At 36.1% G+C, this 20582-nt stretch overlaps 1 protein-coding gene across 15 annotated transcripts in view; it reads left to right on the top strand.

Annotated features, from left to right (window-relative positions):
• Positions 1-20582, top strand: part of EIF4G3 (eukaryotic translation initiation factor 4 gamma 3) — a 335019-nt gene that overhangs the window by 238450 nt on the left and 75987 nt on the right. For all 15 annotated transcript variants that reach the window (XM_073903228.1, XM_073903230.1, XM_025856155.2 and 12 more), the window contains 2 exons: positions 13838-13926; positions 18724-18970. In XM_073903228.1, the coding sequence (XP_073759329.1) occupies positions 13838-13926; positions 18724-18970 (336 nt within the window). The remainder of the gene's footprint in view (positions 1-13837; positions 13927-18723; positions 18971-20582) is intronic.

Here is a 20582-nt window from a genome sequence, read left to right on the forward strand (position 1 = left end):
CTTCACTGTACCCTCCCTTGTTTAACTCTACATCCTCTCATGCTACATAACAAAAGTCTTATTAACCAAAATGTAAATGAAGTTGGAATTCAGAGGAGAAAGTGTAGGAACAAGCCAGAGTTAAGAGGCAGGGTGTTGTATTGGGAAGACAAGGGCTTTTCAGTTAAATCTGTGTTTTAATTGTAGCTCCAGCCTTTACTGTTTCTGGGGTTGGGGCAATTGAGTTAACCTCTCTGTATTTCAGTTTCCTCATCTCCGAAATGGAATAATATAATACTTCCTATCGCACAGAAGGAGACTGAACCAGTGTTTATTGTTGTAGACAGAGACATTAACTTTGGATTGAATTTTGCTTGCAGGGCATTTATTCCTTAACAGATTTTCAGTGAGCATCTACTATGGACTAGGTGCTATGTTAAATGGTGGATATACAGAGGAGACCAATAAGATGCAGTCTTTATCCTCAAAGGGTTCAAACTCTTAATATTGGATTCTTAACTTGTGTCCATGCCTTTGATTGTGTAGAATAGCAAAGACACATTAAGTGTGTTGGTGGTAAAAATTTTTAGTGCCGGTGGGGCAGGAAATGGTCCTGCAAGGTAGAAGGTAAATTCGTAGCTTGGATATGCTTCAGAAACTACAGAAATGTGTGGTCTTAAAGATTGTGAAGTAGATGATTGCTAGTAGTAGAATTATTCTCATCCAAGTGAATCCGTTTTATTTTTTTTAAGTTTTATTTATTTAAGTAATCTCTACACCTAGCGTGGAGCTCAAACTCATGACCCCTAGATCAAGAGTTGCATACTCTATTGACCAAGCCAGCCAGGCTCCCCCAAGTGAATCCATTTAATTATCTTTGGATCTTAAAGTTCCATATTCATAAGTTTTTGAGTCATTATCAAAGAAGAAGACTTTTCCTTGCCTTAACTTCAGAATAATTAATGCATGTTTTCTTTCATGGTTTTTGTGTTGATATTGTTTGTAAAAACAACACATATTCATTAGACAGTATTCATTACAAAATTTTGAATTTTGCCTTGGCAAAAACAGGACAGTGGGTGGTATGTAAAAGGTTAACCTGTCTGCAGAGTACCTGTGAATTAAAAAAAGAAAAAAAAGCAACAATCTAATAGAAGATTGAGTAAATAATAAAAATAAAAATTCATAGGAAAGAATGCTATTCCCCCCATGAGAAAGAAAGAAAATAAAAGATGCCCATCCATTATTGAATGGGAAATACCATTTTTTAGCTATAATATCAAGTATCTGTGAGAAGGGAAGAAATACAACACTCATGTATTTGTGCAAGAGTTACTTTTACCATCCTGGAATTAAATCTGGCAAGAAAATAGCAAAATATCTTTCAAGAGGAATTGTACATATCTACTCTGGAATATTATGCAGCTAATACATGAATGAGATAGAACTGTGTGATAACCTGGAGAGATTTTCATAATAAATTAAGGAAAAATAAAGCATTTTGCAAAATAACTTTAGTATGACTCCATTTTTCTATTTAAAATAAACATGTATTTGATTATGATTATTTGTATGAGTCATTAAGGGGTAGCCAACTGTATACCAAAGAGTGTTAATGTTGTTTACCTCAGGCCACTAGAATTAGTTACTTGGGGAAGGGGGTTATTACCTTTATATTTGTTTCAATTGATAGTTTTGTCATTTAAAAAAGGAAAATAGATTAAAAAGCAACAACAGGAAGAAAAAAGAGGCCTTGGAGTCCCATTACTTGGATGTACAGATACATATTTCTTTTCATAAATGGAAGAATACTATACAAGCTATTTCATAGTCTTTAAAAAATACTATCATTTTTTAGCAGGTTTATAATAGATACATGGGTATACTTATGTTTTAATTTTTTTAAAAAACCACCGGGGCCATTTTAACACCTTTAAAATAAAGTTAACATGTATATATTTAAAGTCTTGTATCAATTTTGATGTCTGTATATATGCTCATGAAATTATTACTACCATCAAGGTAATAAACATAATTATCACCCCAAAAAGTTTCCTCCTACCTCTTTATAAATCCCTCTGAGCTGCAGTACCCTCACTCCATTCCAAAGGCAAGCATTGATCGGCTTTCTGTCATTATAGATTTATTAGAATGTCATATAAATGAAATGAGAAAGCATAAACTGATCTGGCTTTTTTACTCAATAGATCTGTCCATATTGTTGCATATGTTAGTAGCTCATAAAAATTACTGATATACTATGGATGTACCACAATTTGTTCACCTATTGGTGGATATTAGAGTTGTTTCCAATTTGGAGCTCTTAGAGCAAAGTTCTGTGAACATCTGTGTACAAGTCTTTTTATGGATATATTTTGTCATTTCTCTTGAGTAAATACATAAGAGTAAGATGGCTTGGTTCCATGTAAATGTATGTTTTAAGCTTTGAATTAACTGCAAACCATTTTCCAGATATTTGTGCCATTTTACATCCCCACCAGCATTGTGTGAGAATTCAGGCTGTCCTGTCTCTGTTGAATTTTCTTAATACCTTTTCCCAAAATGTGTTATATATATTATATGTGGGTCTATTTCTGGATTCTCTATTTTTCCATTGATCTAGTTGTCTTTCTTGATGCCAGTACCACACTGTCATGATTTCTGAGGCTTGTAATAATTCTTGTAATGAGATAGTATTAAGTCCTCTAACTTTATTCTTCTTTTTCAAAATTGTTTTGGCCATTCTAGGTCTTTCGCTTTTTTATGGCAATTTAATTTAATTTAATTTAATTTTTTGCATTTTTATTAAGTTTTTTATCTTAATTCCAGTACAGTTAACTATGTTAGTTTTAGAATCAGTTTTCTCTACAAATATTTTCTACAAAAAAGCCTGTTGGTTGGGGCTCCTGGCTAACTCAGTTGGTAGAGCATGTACTCTTGATGTCGTTTAAGTCCCGTGTTGGGCATAGAGCATATATGAAAAAAAAAAAAAAGCCTATGGGAATTTGATTGGGTTTGTGTTGAATACTATAGATAGAATTGACATCTTACAATATTGAATCTTCTGACCCATGAACACAGCATATTTTCACAATTTGTCTTCTTTAATTCCCTCAGCAATGTTTTGAAGGTTTTAATGTACAAGTCTTTTTTAATTTTGTCAAATTTATATCTTTAGATGCTGTTATAGATGGTATTTTTCCTTTCAATTTTTAATTTTTCATTACTAGTATATGGAAGTACAATAGAGGTTTTTTTTTCAGTCTGTTATATTGCAATCTTGCTAAAATTCATTTACTAGTTTTATTAGCATTTTTTTATAGAGATTTCTTTGGATTTTCTATGTAAGTGCTTTTGTCATTCCTGAACAAAGATAAGTGAAGTAGAATTTTATTTCTTTTTCTTACTGCCCTAGCTTAGTACCTTCAGTATAATAATGACTGGAAATGATGAAAGTAAACATTCTTGGTTCCAATCTCAGAAAGAAAGCATTCAATCTTTTACCATTAAGTACGATGTTAGCTGTAGGTTTTTGAATTGTCTGGTCAAGGAAATTCTTTTTTATTCCTAATTTTTTGAGAGATTCATTATTTCAATCAGGGATAGAAATTGGATTTTATTGAATGTTTTTCTTAAACATTTTGAGACGGTCATGGTTTCTTTTGTTAACTACTTGCTTTATATTACTTGATATTTAAATAATAGACCAACTTTGCTTTCCTGAAATAAAATTTGTCTCTGAGGTAGGTTTTATTTGTTTGTTTTTACATTATTGAATTTGGTTTGCTACAATTTAGGTTTTTTTTGCATCTTAAGTTCATGAGGGATATTGGCTTGTGATTTTCTGATAATTTTCATATTTGGGCATCTGGGTAATGTTGACCTCATAGAATGAGTTGGTAAGTAGTCCCTACTATTAAGTATTCTAGAAAAGTTTGTATAGAATTGATAGTATTTCTTTCTCAAATGATTAGTAGAACTGACTGATGAAGCCATGGGAAAAATAGGTCCCATAATGAGAAGAAAATGAGTCAAAACTGATTTGTAACTGACAAAGCTGTTAGAATTAGCAGACAAAATAGTTATTAAGTACAGTTATTATAACTGCATTTCACATGTTCAAAAAGTAGTGACATCCATGACCTAATTAGAGAAACATAATTGATAGAAATAGTAGATAGAAATTAGTAAGGCTATAGAAGAATTCAGTAGCACAGTCAACCAACTTGACCTAATTGACACAAAATACTCAACAGATACATGAGTGCAGTTGTCAAATTTACCAAGATTGACCGTATTGTGACTTATAAACAAGTTTTAATTTCAGAGGGTTCAAATCAAAGCAGGTATGTTCTCTGACCACAATGCAATTAAATTGGAAATCAGTAAGATAAACATCTCTGGAAAATCCCCCAAATATTCAGACACTAAATTCTGTATAACCCAAGGGTAAAAGAGGAAATCAAAGGGAAATTATAAAGTATTTTCAGTTGCATGGAAATAAAACCCAAATAAAAATTTGTGCTTGTATTCATTTCCTCTTGCTGCTGTAACAAATCACCACAAACCTGGTGCCTGAAAACAACACAAATTTATTATGTCACAGTTTGGGAGGTCAGAAGTCCAGAATCAGTTTCATTGGACTAAACTTGAGGTAGCAACAAAAATGTATTTTTTGGGAGAGAATCTGTTCCCTTGCTTTTTCCATCTTTTAGAGACTACCTACTTTCCCCTGGGCTCTGGCCTTTCCTTCCTGTTCAAAGCCAGCACCATAACATCTTCAGATGTCTCTGATTCTCTTGCTTCCCTCCCAATTGTATGGACCCTTTTGATCACATTGGGCCTGCTAGGTTAATTCAGGATAAGAGTCTCCCTCCCTTGGGGCGCATGGGTGGCTCAGATGGTTGAGTGTCTGCCTTCGGCTCGGGTCATGGTCCCGGGGTCCTGGGATCAAGCCCCAGTCGGGCTCCTGGCTCGGTGGGGAGCCTGCTTCTCCCTCTCCCTTTGCCTCTCTCCCTGTTCATGCTCGCTCTCTCTCTATCTCTGTGTCTCAAATGAATAAATAAAATCTTTAAAAAAAGTTAAAAGAATTTAAAAAAAAGAGTCTCCCTCCCTTGAGATCCCTTAAGTTAATCACATCTGCAAGGTCACTTTTGTCAAGTAAGGTAGCCTATTACAAGGGTGCAGGGATTGGGACATGGACATCTTTGGCAGTACATTGTTCTGCGTACCACTCTGCTAATGTAGTATTTAGGTGGCAGTTTAGACCTCTGAATGCACATATTTAGATATATGTGGTGGCTCAGTCATTAAGCGTCTGCCTTCGGCTCAGGTCATGATCTCAGGGTCCTGGGATCGAGCCCCGTATCAGGCTCCCTGCTAGGCGGGAAGCCTGCTTCTCCCTCTCCCACTCCCCCTGCTTGTGCTCTCTCTTTCACTGTGTCTCTTTCTCTGTCAAATAAATAAATACAATCTTAAAAAAAAAAAGAAAAATGGTCTCAAGTTAGTGATCTCAGCCTCCATGTGAAGAAACTGTTCAAATAAATTATGTAAGATGAATAAAATCTGAGATCTACTGTAAAACATGGTGACTATAGTTGACAGCACCATTCTGTGTAATGGAAATTTGCAAAGAGAAAAGAACTTAAATGTTCTTACCACCCCCCCAAATATATATGAGATGATAGATGTGTTAATGAACTAGGTGGAGGGAGTCTTTGCACAATGTGTGCATATATCAGATCACCACAATGTGTACTCTAAATGTCTTATTATTTTATGTGTCAGTTATAGCTCAACAAAGCTGAGATTTTTTTTTAAAAAAAGAACAAATTAAACCCAACGGAAATAATAAAGATAATAGGGGAAATTTAAAAAATAGAAAACAAAACACTTAGGAAAAAAGACGAATACAATGAAAAATGTAATTATTGAGAACATTGAAAGTATTAACAAACCAAAATAAAAAAAAAAAGAACAAACCAACAGGTTGACTCTTACCTTCACAATGTGTAGTGTTAAAGCTGGAAGTAAAAAAAATTTTTCAACTTTACATTTTTATTTTAATTCCGGTTAGTTAGCATACAATGTTATATTAGTTTCAGATGTACAACGTAGTGATTCAACATGGAAGTAAAAATTTTTTTGTTAAAGATGTATGTTTTTGGTGGAATTCTGTCTAGAATCCTCATTTTGTTTTCTTTTTTGGTTCCAGCGCTAGACCCTGAGCAGACTAGTTTATACTATTTAACCTTATGTGAAGAAGTCATAGAGTATTTTAACATACGATGAGAAGCATAATCAACACGCCATCCATACATTTCAAATAGTAACTCCTGAAAAGATGCTGGAAAACAATGACAGACTTACTCCTTAGTGTTTTTTTAGGTTGACATCTCTCAGTGACCCATCAGTCTTACTTATCACCATTCTTAGTTTTTCTAGTTCATGTACATCTCCATTGTAAAAACTTACCTTCTCTCAACTGAGTTTTTTCTTTGCTCTGCCCCAGGTTCTTAGAAAAATCATCAGATTTTCCTAGGTTCTCATAAGGATCTATGGAAGAACAAAAAGATTAGGATCCCCAGCCTCAAGAAACTTTAGATAAAATTCTTGAATATATTGTAATTAGTATGATATAATGCCAACTTCTAGGAATTAAAAACCAGGATCTTAAAAAGGGAAATAACATGTGAAAAAATGATAGGAAAGAGATGAGATTAGAACTGGGTCTTAAGTGTGGGAACTCTGGAAGCTCCATTATTGGAACATTCTACTCTTTATATACAACTCTGTGACAATGTAAGGAGGCCCTTCCCTTACCAGTAGTGAAGTATCTATTCTTAATAAGTCTTCATAGTGTTGTGTCTCTTTAGTCCAGAGACTCAGACTCTGGACACACTCATCTTAAATCTTAGAGCTAAAGAGTTCATGTTATATTCCAAAAGAATAGAGAACTAGAAGGAACACGTGTTATAATTCAGGGTCTCTTATCTGGGTATTATGTGGCCACAAGATCTTCAGCTGATTCGTGCCATTTAGGCACTCCTGGACCATCTCATTCTTGTTACTGGATCATGGGGAAAAAATTAAAACCTCCTGCCAAACCAGAAAATGCTCTTCACAAATACAGGAAAGAAAGAAAATAGTTTTATTATTGAATAAGCACTAAGTGAACATTACATGCAACTCACTAATGAGATTACAGACAGAAGGAAATCTCACGCTTTCCTAAAGCCAGGCAAATACAATTCATTACATACATGTTCATACATGTACATTCATTACATGTGTGTACATACTTGTTCTCAAGATAATTTGTCCTCATGTAGCAAGACTATACCAGCACCATTGCTGCTGTATCTAGTTCCCTGGAAATTCTCCTTGTAGTTGGGGTGTCCATCTGTGTTAGTCATTTGCCTTTATCCAGAGGAGAAATTAAACTTTGCATGTTTATGATAAGCAGGTGGTTGCCTGGAGGAAACTCCTATGATTACAAGAAGAGATGGCTCCCAGACTCTTTTTTTTTTTTTTAAGATTTTATTTATTTATTTGACAGAGAGAGACACAGCAAGAGAGGGAACACGGGGAGTGGAAGGGGGAGAAGCAGGCTTCCCGCCAAGCAGGGAGCCCAATGTGGGGCTCGATCCCAGGACCCTGTGATGGAGCCCGATGTGGGGCTCGATCCCAGGACTCTGGGATCATGATCTGAGCCAAAGGCAGACGCTTAACGACTGAGCCACTCAGGCGTCCCTGGCTCCCAGACTCTTAAGAAAGTCATTCCTGAGTTATAAAGCTGCCAAGAGTCTTCTTTAGCATTTAAAAAGATTTACACATATATCAGATGGATAGAGGAAGGATTTACAATTACAAGCTTTCTCTAGGCAAAGATCTAAGAAAAGGGGAAGCAGAAGAGGTCTTTTCCCTTTTTGGCACCAGAAAAAAAAATGAAATTTTATTAACCCTTAATAGTTTACTGGGCACTTACTTGACTACTGAAGAAATAAATAATAAAGAAGAAGTGATCTAGGAAAGAGAAGCAAGTTTACCAACATGGTATCTTCAGTAAAAGTTGTTTTCAGATTTATATTGCATAGCTAGTGGAATATGTTGGGACTAAAAGTTTACCTCTCCTATGTAATTACCTCTTTCACATTCTTTTAATCTCTGTGGAATGATGATGCTTCCACTTTCTGGTGTAAAACAAATGCTGTTGAAGAGCTCCATGAGTTCTCCAAGTCCACTGTAGATCAAAAACCATATGTAAAATTCTAACATCTTTGGTAAGATTAACAGTTTGTTTTTTTTTTTTAGATTTTATTTATTTGTCAGAGAGAGAGAGTGCGCACAAGCAGAGGGAGTGGCAAACAGAGGGACAAGCACACTCCCTGCTGTGCAAGGAGCCTAATGCAGGGCTGATTCCCAGGACCCTGGGATCATGACCTGAGCCGAAGGCAGACACTTAGCTGACTGAGCAACCCAGGCGTCCTGAAAAGAGAAGATTAACGGTTCTTAAAATTTATTTCAGTAGTATTTTTATAAAGAGCGGTCCTAAAATCTAGAACAAAATACCTCCACTTCAGTCATATAAGATAAAACAAGATTGAAACAATTAGTAAAAATCAGTTTTAAAAGCTTGACTCTTTCATTTCTTCAAATTTTAAATTGTTACAAATATTGAAGAACAGAGGAAATCCCATTGTTCAAATATCGTAGTCTGAGTCTTAACATTAAACTTTTCCTCATTTCTTTCCAGACTTTACGTAAGTATTTTACATGGTTAATAAATGTAATACAGGTATAATTCTTTATGTTGCCTTTTCTCTTTCTTAACCTAATCTATTTTTAAGCCCTTAGCCTACTCTAACTAGCCCAAAGCCAAATCTTTGCTACTAGAAGCAGCTCATAAAAATCTTTGCTGCGACTTGGTCCTGGTCAGTTGATTGACACTTCAGCCGTGTAGTTCCATCTTACGGTGGACTTCCTACAGACCAGTCAGGAAGTTTTTCTTTCTTCCTGCTTATTTTTGACTAAAGTGACTTAATAAAAGTCATGTACATCTAACCCTTTTATAGTTCTTTACTGCCTGTTATTTTATCTTTCATGATTTACTTTCTTTCAAATACCAACCTGTGAACTTTTCTTTTCCTTCCTTAACAAAAATGTAGTAGATTGAACATACAGGGATTTTGACTAAGTTGATTTGTTAGGGCAGTTCCTATGGAAAGATCAAAACTATAAAGGTTTACATTCTTGTTTGCAGTTCAGTTTTAGAAAAACAAAGATTAGGGGCGCCTGGGTGGCTCAGTCCTTAAGCGTTTGCCTTCGGCTCAGGTCATGATCCCAGGGTCCTGGGATCGAGCCCCGCATCGGGCTCCCTGCTCAGCGGGAAGCCTGCTTCTCCTCTCCCACTCTCCCTGCTTGTGTTCCCTCTCTCTCACTCTGTCTCTCTGTCAAATAAATAAATAAATCTTTAAAAAATAAAAAAGATTATAAAAATATATAGTGTACATATTGTGTTTTTTAAATGCTGGCAAGAAATTCAGGCAAAATATTCACAATATCTCAGAGATAAGATATTTTTTCCAACTTTATATCTGTCTAAATTTTATAAGTGTTCCTCAATGGGCATATCTTACTTTTATGATTAGAAAAAAATACATGTGTGGCACCTGGCTGGCTCCGTTGGTAGAATGTGTGACTCTTGATTTCTGAGTCATGAGTTCAAGCCCAACGTTGGGTGTGAAGCCTACTGTAAAAGTTAAAAATTAAAAGAGAAAGGTTATAAATGTTTTTCTTATAAAACCCTGCATTTTGGAAAATATTTAAGGAAGCTAACCATTTCCATCCTTTTATACTAAATTTCTACCCTCCAAGCTCCCCCTCCCCATTTTGGGGAATTTTTCTAAGTCTTAAGGTGAATGATAGTCTGTGTATATATAGGAATTGTGACTGGCAGGACTAGGAGAAGAAAGAATAATCTAGATACAGAAATAGCATTGTGGGGGCACCTGGGTGGCTCAGTCGTTAAGCGTCTGCCTTCGGCTTAGGTCATGGTCCCAGGGTCCTGGGATCGAGCCCCGCATCGGGCTCCCTGCTCAGCGGGAAGCCTGCTTCTCCCTCTCCCACTCCCCCTGCTTGTGTTCCTTCTCTCGCTGTGTCTCTCTCTGTCAAATAAATAAATAAAATCTTTAAAAAAAAATAAAAGTGTCTGCCTTCAGCTCAGGTCATAATCCCAGGGTCCGGGGATTGAGCCCCACATCAGGCTCCCTGCTCAGCGGGGAGTCTGCTTCTCCCTCTCCCACTCCCCCCTGCTGTGTTCCCTCTCTCACTGTGTCTCTCTCTGTCAGATAAATAAATAAATCTTTTTTTAAAAAAAAGAAAGAAATAGCATTATGCTAGTGATAGGAGGCATGTGTGTCATTCTTCCACTTATTATACACTATTTCTGACATCTCTTAGAGTCAGGAGTTCAAATTAGTAACCAGGGCTTAACTACTTGGACTTTCTTTAGCCCTTATACGCCTGCAAAGAAGAGGCAGTGTACGTTCTAGATCATGTTTTACACACCATAGCTCTTCAGGATGCATTCTGCCTCTGTCTCTTAGCTGCTATTGATTCTTCTTATGTGATCTACCATTTTACATAATAGTTTTTCTCAGTATTCTAATTACGTCAGGCTTCAGGGAAGACTGTGCAAAGTTACATGGGTTTAATAAAATTCAGTCAACTTATGAATCTTCTCTATTAGCCCCCTTTCTCCAAGCCCAGCACTTACCTCCTGAGTTGCACAGGGTTAGTTGTTAGCTTTTAATTTGCAAGATTAAAAGCTTGACTCCAATAGAGGTCATATAAAAAGTAAATGAAAAACAAGGGACTCCTCTACTTACAGGAATGACTTGTCAGGCCTTTACCAGATGTCATTAAAATGTATTGCATTGTGCTTTCTTTTTTAAAAGAGTCGTTACCAGTTACAATAGTTTTGATAGGGCACAATTTTCTGGAGTCTGTGTTCCATTCCAGGGGGGAGAGTTGAAAATGGGAACATTTCTAACTTGATACAGTCTTAGCATAAATTCTAAAACCTCTGTCAGAGAAAAGACAAAGAATCTTCTAAAACCCAATCATTAAACTTCTCTGTGTCCCCAGTATTTTTCTGAATTTATATATTGGTCATTTCCTAACAAGAGCACTCAAGGAAAACATCATTTTTCTGCCAATAATGTAAAAATTTGCAGAAGTCTTGAAATCATAGTATTGCTTTTTTGTTTATGTTTCCTTATTTTGTATTTTAAAGTAGTAGAAATTAAATGTGCCTATAGGAGTTGCGTTTTTATGAGGGGTAAGGGAAGCTGCTTTAGGTATCTCTAAATTCAGATAATTATGAATCTCATACAGAGATTGTCCCTTGTCCTGTGGTGCTTTCATTCAAGACAAGGGGGAAAAGAATCCGTGTCTTTGTCTTGGGGTGTCCGTATTACATCTTTCACATAGAGCTGCTATTATTTCTTTAGTCAGCAAATTTAAGTGCCCACTTTGTGTAAGGAACTCTGCTTGGCATGGTGTATGGTGCCTTAAAGAATATTTTCAATAGAAGAATAACCCAGTCAGATCAGTTATTTGTAAAGGCCATTCATCAGTATTGTATATGATACCTTAAAGTAAGAATCAGAGACAGTTAAGAGACCATCTTACAGTAACATCAGTGCGGTAATATGGGCCTAATCTAAGGCATAGGCATTGGGAATGGACTAGAAAAGAAAGAACAAATCTGAGACAGTGTCTTAAATGTAATTCTCTTATTCTAGCTAATTCAGGATTAATTGTCCTGTAAATCAGAGTTGATGTCTCTGTCTTCCTCCCCACTCTTCCCTCCTCCCCACTATAGCACACCCAAAGTTTAGTGCACCTCTCCTTCAGTAATGGTAGGAGAGGGGATGTATATCCAGATCTCTTCAGACACTAGGTATGTATGTATCTGTGTTCAGGTTTTCAAAATTTTGTATATCTCCTAAGGAAGTGTGTGTTTTCTCTTACTTCATTTTGTGAATTACTGCTTTAAATCAGAACTTTAAATAGCCCCTTAAACAGAGTAAGAATTTCTGCTGCATAAGTAGCTCTTTTTTAAAAAGCATGTTATGTTGTCCATGGAAGAAATTTTGTTTTTGTTTTTATGGTTTTCGGTTGTGGGTATGGTTGATATATTCTTGAAAAATAAAGTTTATCCACATCTTTGGTTTTTGTTGTTTAGAGGAAACCACTCCTGAGTGTATATTTGATATGAAAGAATCCTCCAGAAAGTGGTCTTCCCCTTTTCTATGAATGGAATTTAGAGCTAAATTTATGCATACATGAAATAAAATTTAAAATAAAATGTACGTGTTTCCTAAGCTCTAACTCTTAAAAAGAGTTCTGCTGTGGAATCAGAATTAATCACATTTTGGAGAGATGCACATAAAACAGACTGGTTATATAAAATCAGAAGATCCATAAAAAATGAAAAGAGACCACTACATACATACATACATACATACACACACACACACATGAATATACATATTCAATAGAAGACTGTGAAGCGGTAGAAAATTTAAACCCATGCATGGTTACCACAATTTTAATTCCATATTTTGGGAAAATAGTTTACTTTGAGTAGGTCACCAAAGAAGAATAACAGTGGTCAAATGTTTTCTTGTTCATTAGGGTCTGTGAGGGGAAGGATTTAAAAAAAAAAAAAATTGAGGTGTGTGTAACAAAGGAAATTTACAAGGGTATTTTTTATGATGTTGCAGTAATTTTGAGAAGAATGTTAAATGTTTCCTTTTCCTTGTTCCCCAGAACAGTGTAAGTGTTCATATTCTGCTGTTCTTCTGAAAAAGAGTAGGCTGTCCAGAGAGATTAGTTCGTTTTGCTTAATGAGTGATCTTATATTTCTGTAGGGAAATAGTACAGGGTACCTTCAGCTTTTTGTTTATTCACTTTTGATAATGTCTCTATTTGTTAAGTGGCCTTTCTTTGACTCTTCTCCCTACCCATCTGCCTGTCATACCTTCTATCTGTTGACTCATGCGTTAACTTCTATAGGATCCTTTTAAAATATTCTATTTGCTATCTGATGTTTAGTCTTTAAATTGTACATCCAAATGTTGAATGATTTTGTGGAATTTGCAAGCCAAATGAATAAAAATCCTTTGTAGGCTTAATTTTCCATCTAGAACTTCTGATACAATATAATCAGTGAAAATTAGGTTATCTTTCTTTTCTCCCCAGCTGTATGAACGACTAGACTGATAATATTGATCTGAAATGAGAACTGAATGTTGTAGAAGTGCTGCCTAGCTAATGAAATCTTAGAGTGTTCTTTTATTGTCTAGAAAGCTTTAAAAAACAGAAGCTGGAATTTGATATTTTTTGTAGCTTAAAGGAACCTTAGATATCACCTAATCTCACTCCCCTCTTTATAGTTAAATATGCAGGTGCCTGAGAAGTGTGAGTTGCTTTAGATCACATAATTAATTAATAATAGAAGCAGACCCAAGTCTAGAATTGGCTGGTGGGCCAATTTCTTGGATAGATACCACATACTGAATTATGTGTCCTAACCATGAAATAGGAGGAACCTAGGACACTGGTTGGAAGGCTGTATGTGCTGATGTGAACAGTCTGTGCCTAAGACATGTGCCAGTGCAATCTCTGGGCCACAACCACACAGTTGTTCACTTCATCATTCAGCTGTTTCTTCCATATGGGTGAAGCCCTCTTGGGTTCTGCTAAATTTGAATACAGGTATCATTTTAGACTCGGTATTTGCAAACATGACTTTGCAGTCGGAAGTAATGGCCCTGATCTTGTATTTCAGCTCAGACAGCTGTAATTGCACCAAAGATGTGGAAGAAACCAAAAGACCGGACCCGAACCACTGAAGAGGTATTAGAGGCAGAAGTGGAGGTAAGGGGCAAAGTAAATCTCTTTAGCTTATCTTCAGAGTAGTGGTGCCATTTCCTAAGACACGTGTGGGTTTATATCACTTTTTTGAGGTACTGTTTTTCAAACAAAACGTGATATATCAAGCTCAGTCTGATTGTTTTGGTCCACCTACAGAATTTTAAAAAGATTTTTGATACCATATTCAATTTCATCAGATTCTTGTCTCTCTTTCAAAATTCCTCTTCTAAAATGGCAAAACTAAGTTACTGCTTAATTTTTGGTTAATCCCCCAACCCCCTCAATTGAATTTTTCCTTCTGTTAGCTAGATGGAAAAACTACTCTGGTAAAGAAAAATGGAAAGTTTTTTCAAATAGTAGCAGTGGTGGTTGGTAGAAATCATCAAGTACATTTTAGGGAAATTCATCTTTTAACTGCATCCCAGTAACATAACTTTTCACATATGATTTGTCTGTTTGAACTAAACCATGCCAGATTTTGCTGTAGGTTACAGCACGACAGGAGACCATGTAAAGAAGAAACAAGGGTAGAGTTACTCCTAAGGAGTGTCCTATCAGTTTCATAGTCTATAATCTCAGTATCCTTAGTGCTATGTTCTGAAGTTTATAAATGAAGGGTAATCTAAAAAATATGTATGTTGCTTTTTTCTTTTTGAACTCTTAACGTCTACTTTATTAAAATAATTTTTATTAGATACATAAGATGATAACAGAATATACAGAATATTTTAAAGTGACTTTAAATGCATTATTTCAAAAGGCTTTTCTCTCTAGTTTTAATTCTTACCCTTTCCAAGCAGTTCACAGTACCCCTTTGTTACTTCCCCGTCCTGTCACTGCTCTTACATGGTGCTCTACTGATGTCACAGTTAGTCCCATAGCAACCACTAAAATGTTTCATGGAAGTGATTTCATTGTGGTTATCACGGGGTAAGAATTGGCAGGAAGTTATAGAGGTGCAAATAGTTGCTGCACTTGTCTTGCAGCTGAACAAGAAAATGTTGCTCCTACAGAGAATAAAATACCTTCCAGAGGGAGGGGAATCTCATACATTCCTGGTATGGCTGTAAGAGCTTCGTAAACTGGTTTCTCTTTTGATTCCGCTATTTTTTATTCATTTTCTTCTGTTATACTTCTTATTCCTTTGCTAGATTTCTAAGCATTATTGAATATTAAATGGGTAGGCCGCCACTGCTGCAAATATTCATCCTCTTCTTTAGGTCAGGGGTTGGCCAACATTTCCTGTAACAATTTCTCCGCTCTGTTGCTATAGCCCAAACACCGCCATAGACAGTGTGTAAATGAATGATTGTGACTATATTCCAGTAAAACTTCATTGATGGACATTGAAATTTGAATTTCATATAATATTCATGTGTCATAAAATATTCTTCTTTGGAATTTTTTCAGTGACTACAAATGCAGAAACTGTGCTTGCCTTGCACACTGTACAGAAATGGGATGAGTGAGATTTGGCCCATGAGCCACAGTTGGCTAAAACCTGCTTCAGATTGTTATTCTTCATACATGGGAACTCTTTTGACTTATTCTGAATCAATCACTTTCTTCTTAACCTTATAGTTTAAAAGTATAATAAAAAAGAATTTGTTTACACACAGACCTTTTTTTCCCCCCAGAAATCCAATTTCTCGTCTTTCCTATAGTTGAACATTTACTAGAGTAGTTTAGTATATACTGGGTGTTATTATCTTTTTTTCACTGATCCTCAGGCTCTCCTTTTCTTACTAGATTTTTCACAGCCTTTAAAACAATGTGTTTTGGATATTAGCATATTTTAGGTTATATATTAGGTTATTATATCATTGCAAATATTTTATCAAATTCTATAAATTATAGCCTAGAAGGGTAACGTGCAGGGTGATTCATTTTAAAATTGCTGGTCAAGGCATCTTAAAATTTGTTTTAAAATTTTAGGATATTTCATCAGTTATTACACACATAGATGTCTGGTCTGACTTTCTGGCGCTTTAAAAACTCATGAGTTGAATAGGCAGTTTTATCAACTAAATTCTTTTTTTAACAGCTTCCTATAAAAGTTTAACCTTTGACAGTCCAGCCAAGAAGGTATTTTCTTTAATCTGGTTTTCTTAGTAAACAGTTTAGGAACTGTTAGACAGTTACAAACTAGTTTAATAGAGTGTCATCCAGCTAAAAGAAAAATAATCATCATAAATACTTAGTGCAGCTAATTTTGTGATTCCCTTGAAAAATATCCTTCTAACAGTGTTCCTCAGACACCTCAGTGATTTTGTGTTCTCTAAATTATGGTTTGTTGTTTATGGAACCAAGTTTCTTTATACTTCTTTTTCCAGTTAGAAATTAACTTTCCAGGTAATACATTCTCTAGTTATATCCAGTAGATTTTATTTTGCTGATTTTAGGTACAGAGAAGAGGGCCTGATACATTTTTTCTCCAAAATAATACTTTATTTTATAAGCTCTGAAAAAAGAGCTCCCTATGATTGTATAATGTAGTTATGCTGCTCTTGAATAAGTTTAAGTACCATCGACAGACTGTGATGCCAAATTATTTTTTTTTAAAGGTTTTATTTATTTTTTGACAGCGAGATAGGGAACACAGGCAGGGGGAGTGGGAGAGGGAGAAGGAGGCTCCCCACCAAGCAGGGAGCCCTGATGCAGGGCTTGATCCCAGGGGATCATGACCCGAGCCGAAGGCAGATGCTTAACAACTAAGCCACCCAGGCGCCCCTCTCATGCCAAATTATTAAAGATCTTGATGATCTATACTTAATTAGAAGGTGTCATTGCAAGGTCATTATAAGTAAGACTACAATAGAATAGAATAAGAAAAAGTAAGGTTGTTGATTCGTGATTCAACCTTGGGGGATCTGTTTTTTCTCAGACTTTAAAAGATGCTCACTCTGTGCCATGTTTTAAAAAGAAATTATTTAAGCCTTTATTTTCTTGAAATTTTTATGTCTGTCTTGCATTTGATGGTTTCCATACTGTGTTTTCCTGTTGGGCGAGTAGAGAAAGCACATGTGCACACAGAGGGGGGTGTGTGTGTGTGTGTGTGTGTGTGTGTGTGTGTGTGTGTGTGTGTGTGTGTGTGTGTGTGTGTGTTTTCAAGTTTGTGTTTGCATAAACTTTTTGTTTTCATTATGGAAGCAGGAGGGGTGTGTGTGTGTGTGTGTGTGTGTGTGTGTGTGTGTTTTCAAGTTTGTGTTTGCATAAACTTTTTGTTTTCATTATGGAAGCAGGTCCTAAAAACCATCTGTTTCTTTTGACAACATTTAAAAATTTTGTCTTTTCCCCATGATCTGATGTATGTTAGAAGAAAATTGACTAGTAGTATACCTGTTATAATATTTTACTTATGTAAGAAAGTAGGATTTGTTAACTTTAATTTTTTGAAAAAACAATTTTATGAATCAATTGGGGTAACCACTTGCTTTTGTATATGACGTTCTTTTATACAATCCTCTGTTGAATGAGTTCAACAGAGCCTCTATTTTTTGCTCTCCTAGCATGAATTTTTCACTTAGAATGTCTGTTTCCTCTGAATGCTTCTTGCAAAGGCTTGTTTTTTAGAGTGCTTACCCTTAATGGTAAAGGAAGACATAAAGTTCATGGAGAAGTGCCTCAGGGAATTTTGGTGGTTCAGATATGGTCCTCAAGAAATTTTTTTTTAAAGATTTTATTTAATTATTTAGAGAGAGAGTACATGCAGGGTAGGGTCAGAGGGATAGAGAGAAGAGAATCCCAAGCAGACTCTGCGCGGAGCAAGAAGCCTGTTGCGGGGCTTCATCCCAAGACCCTGAGATCATGATCTGAGCTAAAACCAAGAGTCAGATGCGCAACCAACTGAGCCACCCAGGCACCCCAAGAAATTGATTTTTGTTTGATATATATGAAACTATTGTGGTCAAAAATCATCTGCTGAATAACTTCAATTCTATTTTGCTTTTTAAAAATAGGGTGCATCAGCAGCACCTTGGTGACCCAGGCGGTTAAGCATCCTCTCTTGATTTTGGCTCAGGTTGTGATCTCAGGGTCTTAAGATCCAGCCCCGCATCAGGCTTTGTGCTCAGCATGGAGTCTGCTTGAGATTCTCTACCTCTGCCCCTGCCACTTGTGTGCTCGCTCTCTCTCAAAAATAAATAAAAATAAATATTTAAAAAATAAAAATAAGATGCACTTATTTTTTTTTTGAGCAAGAACCCAGATTTCTTCCGTAGAGGAATATATGCCAAGCACTTTTTTTTATATAATTTGAATAAGGTTACAACCACAGAGACTTCTAAGAACCAATAAACAAAGTAGATTTTAATTAACAAGTGGCCTCCTTGTAAAATGAGAGATGATCAACTTTGCAGGACTTAGATACTTTATTCATCAAACTCTCCATTTAGCAGCAACAGGAATACAAAAAAATACCTTCTAATGTTTCTTTTTATAAATTTGCTGAGCCTTAGTGGCAAGGGTAGGAGTGCTTGATTTAGATTTCTGACTAGGACTCTTTCATGTCCAACAAGTGCAAGGATTAACAGTTCTTTCCATTCGAACCTTTGGTACTTTTAGATTTCATTAGTCATGTTAAAGCATTTCAGTAGCCATGTGACTTGTCTTCTCTATGCCAAGAGATGAAGTGAGAAAAGTGTTTTAAATAAACTTAGCATTCTAGTACCATATGCTGAACACAGACATCCTTTTTTTGAGTGACATGTTTTCCTGTGCCTTTTGAGGGGATAGGTGTACGTTTACATGCATATTTACATGGCAAAAATCATGTAACCTCTGTGTTCACTTATGCTTTAGCCAAAAGCTGAAGAGGAGCTTTCAGATGACAAAGTACTTGAATCTGAACAGGATAAAATGAGCCAAGGGTTTCATCCTGGAAGAGACCCCTCTGACCTAAAAAAAGTAAAAACTGTGGAGGAAAATGAAGAAGAAGCTGAGCCTGTACGTAATGGTGCTGAAAGTATTTCTGAGGGTGAAGGAATAGATGCTAATTCAGGCTCCACTGATAGTTCTGGTGAAGGGGTGACATTCCCATTCAAACCAGGTAAGTGTATCCCTGCCTTCCTGTGCATGCCTTTCCTTCTCACCTTCTCTCTGTTACAATCTTACAGCAATGTTGTCTCCTTGCAGAGAAATACTGCATGGAAGATAAGAGGCTCATCACAGTGTAATATTTACAGAATAGATTAACAGGCATTACTTAGTGACTAGCAAATCCTGGGAGTTCTCTGTGGGCGGAAGTGATATCTGATGCTAGTATTCTGCTTTTACTGGCAGAGCAGCTGGCAGAGGATATCAGCCAGTGAGTGCTAGGCTGGTGGAATTCTACAAGAGGAATTTACTTTTATTTAGTTTAATTGAAAGGGCTGTTTCAGTGCTCCTTTGTGCTCATCATTTCACAAGCCTTAATCACTTACGCTTACTACATGTAATACACTGACATTTTTTACTCTATTCTCTTCTTTTAAAAATGTTGGGTTATAGGGTGCCTGGCTGTCTCTGTCGGTAGAGCATGTGACTCTTGATCTCGGGGTTGTGAGTTCAAGCCCCATGTTGGGCATGGAGCCTACCTAAAGGGAAGAAAAGAAAAAAGAAAAAATTTTAAATTTTGGTTGTAACTCCCTAATTTCACAGCAGAAATTTGTTGACAGAAATCACTGTGTAGAACTGAACTACAATCATCAGAAGCAGTGTGACTAGCTTATTAAGCACATGCAGTATGAAAAGTGTCCTGTGAAATACATGATAAGCCTCAGAGGCTCTTTCATCTTTAGGCACCGTCAAGTCCATTAAAGTCTATCCCAATCCTATGTAAACCCATGTTTAACTTTGAGATTTTCGGAGTGATTTGGCATGACATGTGGGGAAAGATGGTTCATTTGATCGAAAGTTTGGGGTGGGTACAACGTTTTTCTTAGTTTGCCAAATCTGAGTGACTTCTGTGTCAGATTGGGTTGGAAAGTAGAATATCAGACATCAACAATAATCTTAGACAAAAATTGGTGACATACAACCAACATTTTTAAAAATGGAGAATAAAAAATTGTCAGTGCGTTACAGGAGCAAGGGTAAATATTGTTTTAAGAAACTTTTATTTCTTTTATTTAAATTTGTATTTGTTCTGAGTTATATATGGTCATTATATTTCTTATTGTGAGTTGTAGTAAGAAATGTTTGAAAGTCACTGATTGATACCACCTTAATAAAATGATCTTTTCACTACTAGTAAACTGCTGCCAGTGGGCTTTATGAAATTGAAGGGCTATGCTGTAGTAACATTTTTTTTTTTTAATTTTAGGACTCAATATACTAGAATTACTTCTAAAGATCTAGGCTTGTATCATATCATGAAGCACTTGTGGCTACCACCAGTCCTTTAGGAGATTGAGACATTATTGTCATTTATCGGACTATGTCAGTGTTTGTGTGTGTGTGTGTGTGTGTGTGTTTTGTTTGTTTTTTGAGTAAGCTTTATGCCCAACATGAGGCTCAAACGCATGACTCTGAGTCCCATGCTCTACTGACTGAGCCACCCAGGTGCCCCCTATCAGTTATATTTTTATCCTTCAGTTTGGCAAGGAAAAAGTACCCAACCATAAGCCCCAACTATATTGAACAATTAAACTGTAATATACCCTCACAGTAATTGGAAAAAC

This window comes from Callorhinus ursinus, unplaced genomic scaffold (genome assembly GCF_003265705.2).
Source record: "Callorhinus ursinus isolate GAN/ISIS: 27379988/994484 unplaced genomic scaffold, GSC_fseal_2.0 scaffold18, whole genome shotgun sequence".
In the NCBI taxonomy this organism is placed as follows: domain Eukaryota; kingdom Metazoa; phylum Chordata; class Mammalia; order Carnivora; family Otariidae; genus Callorhinus; species Callorhinus ursinus.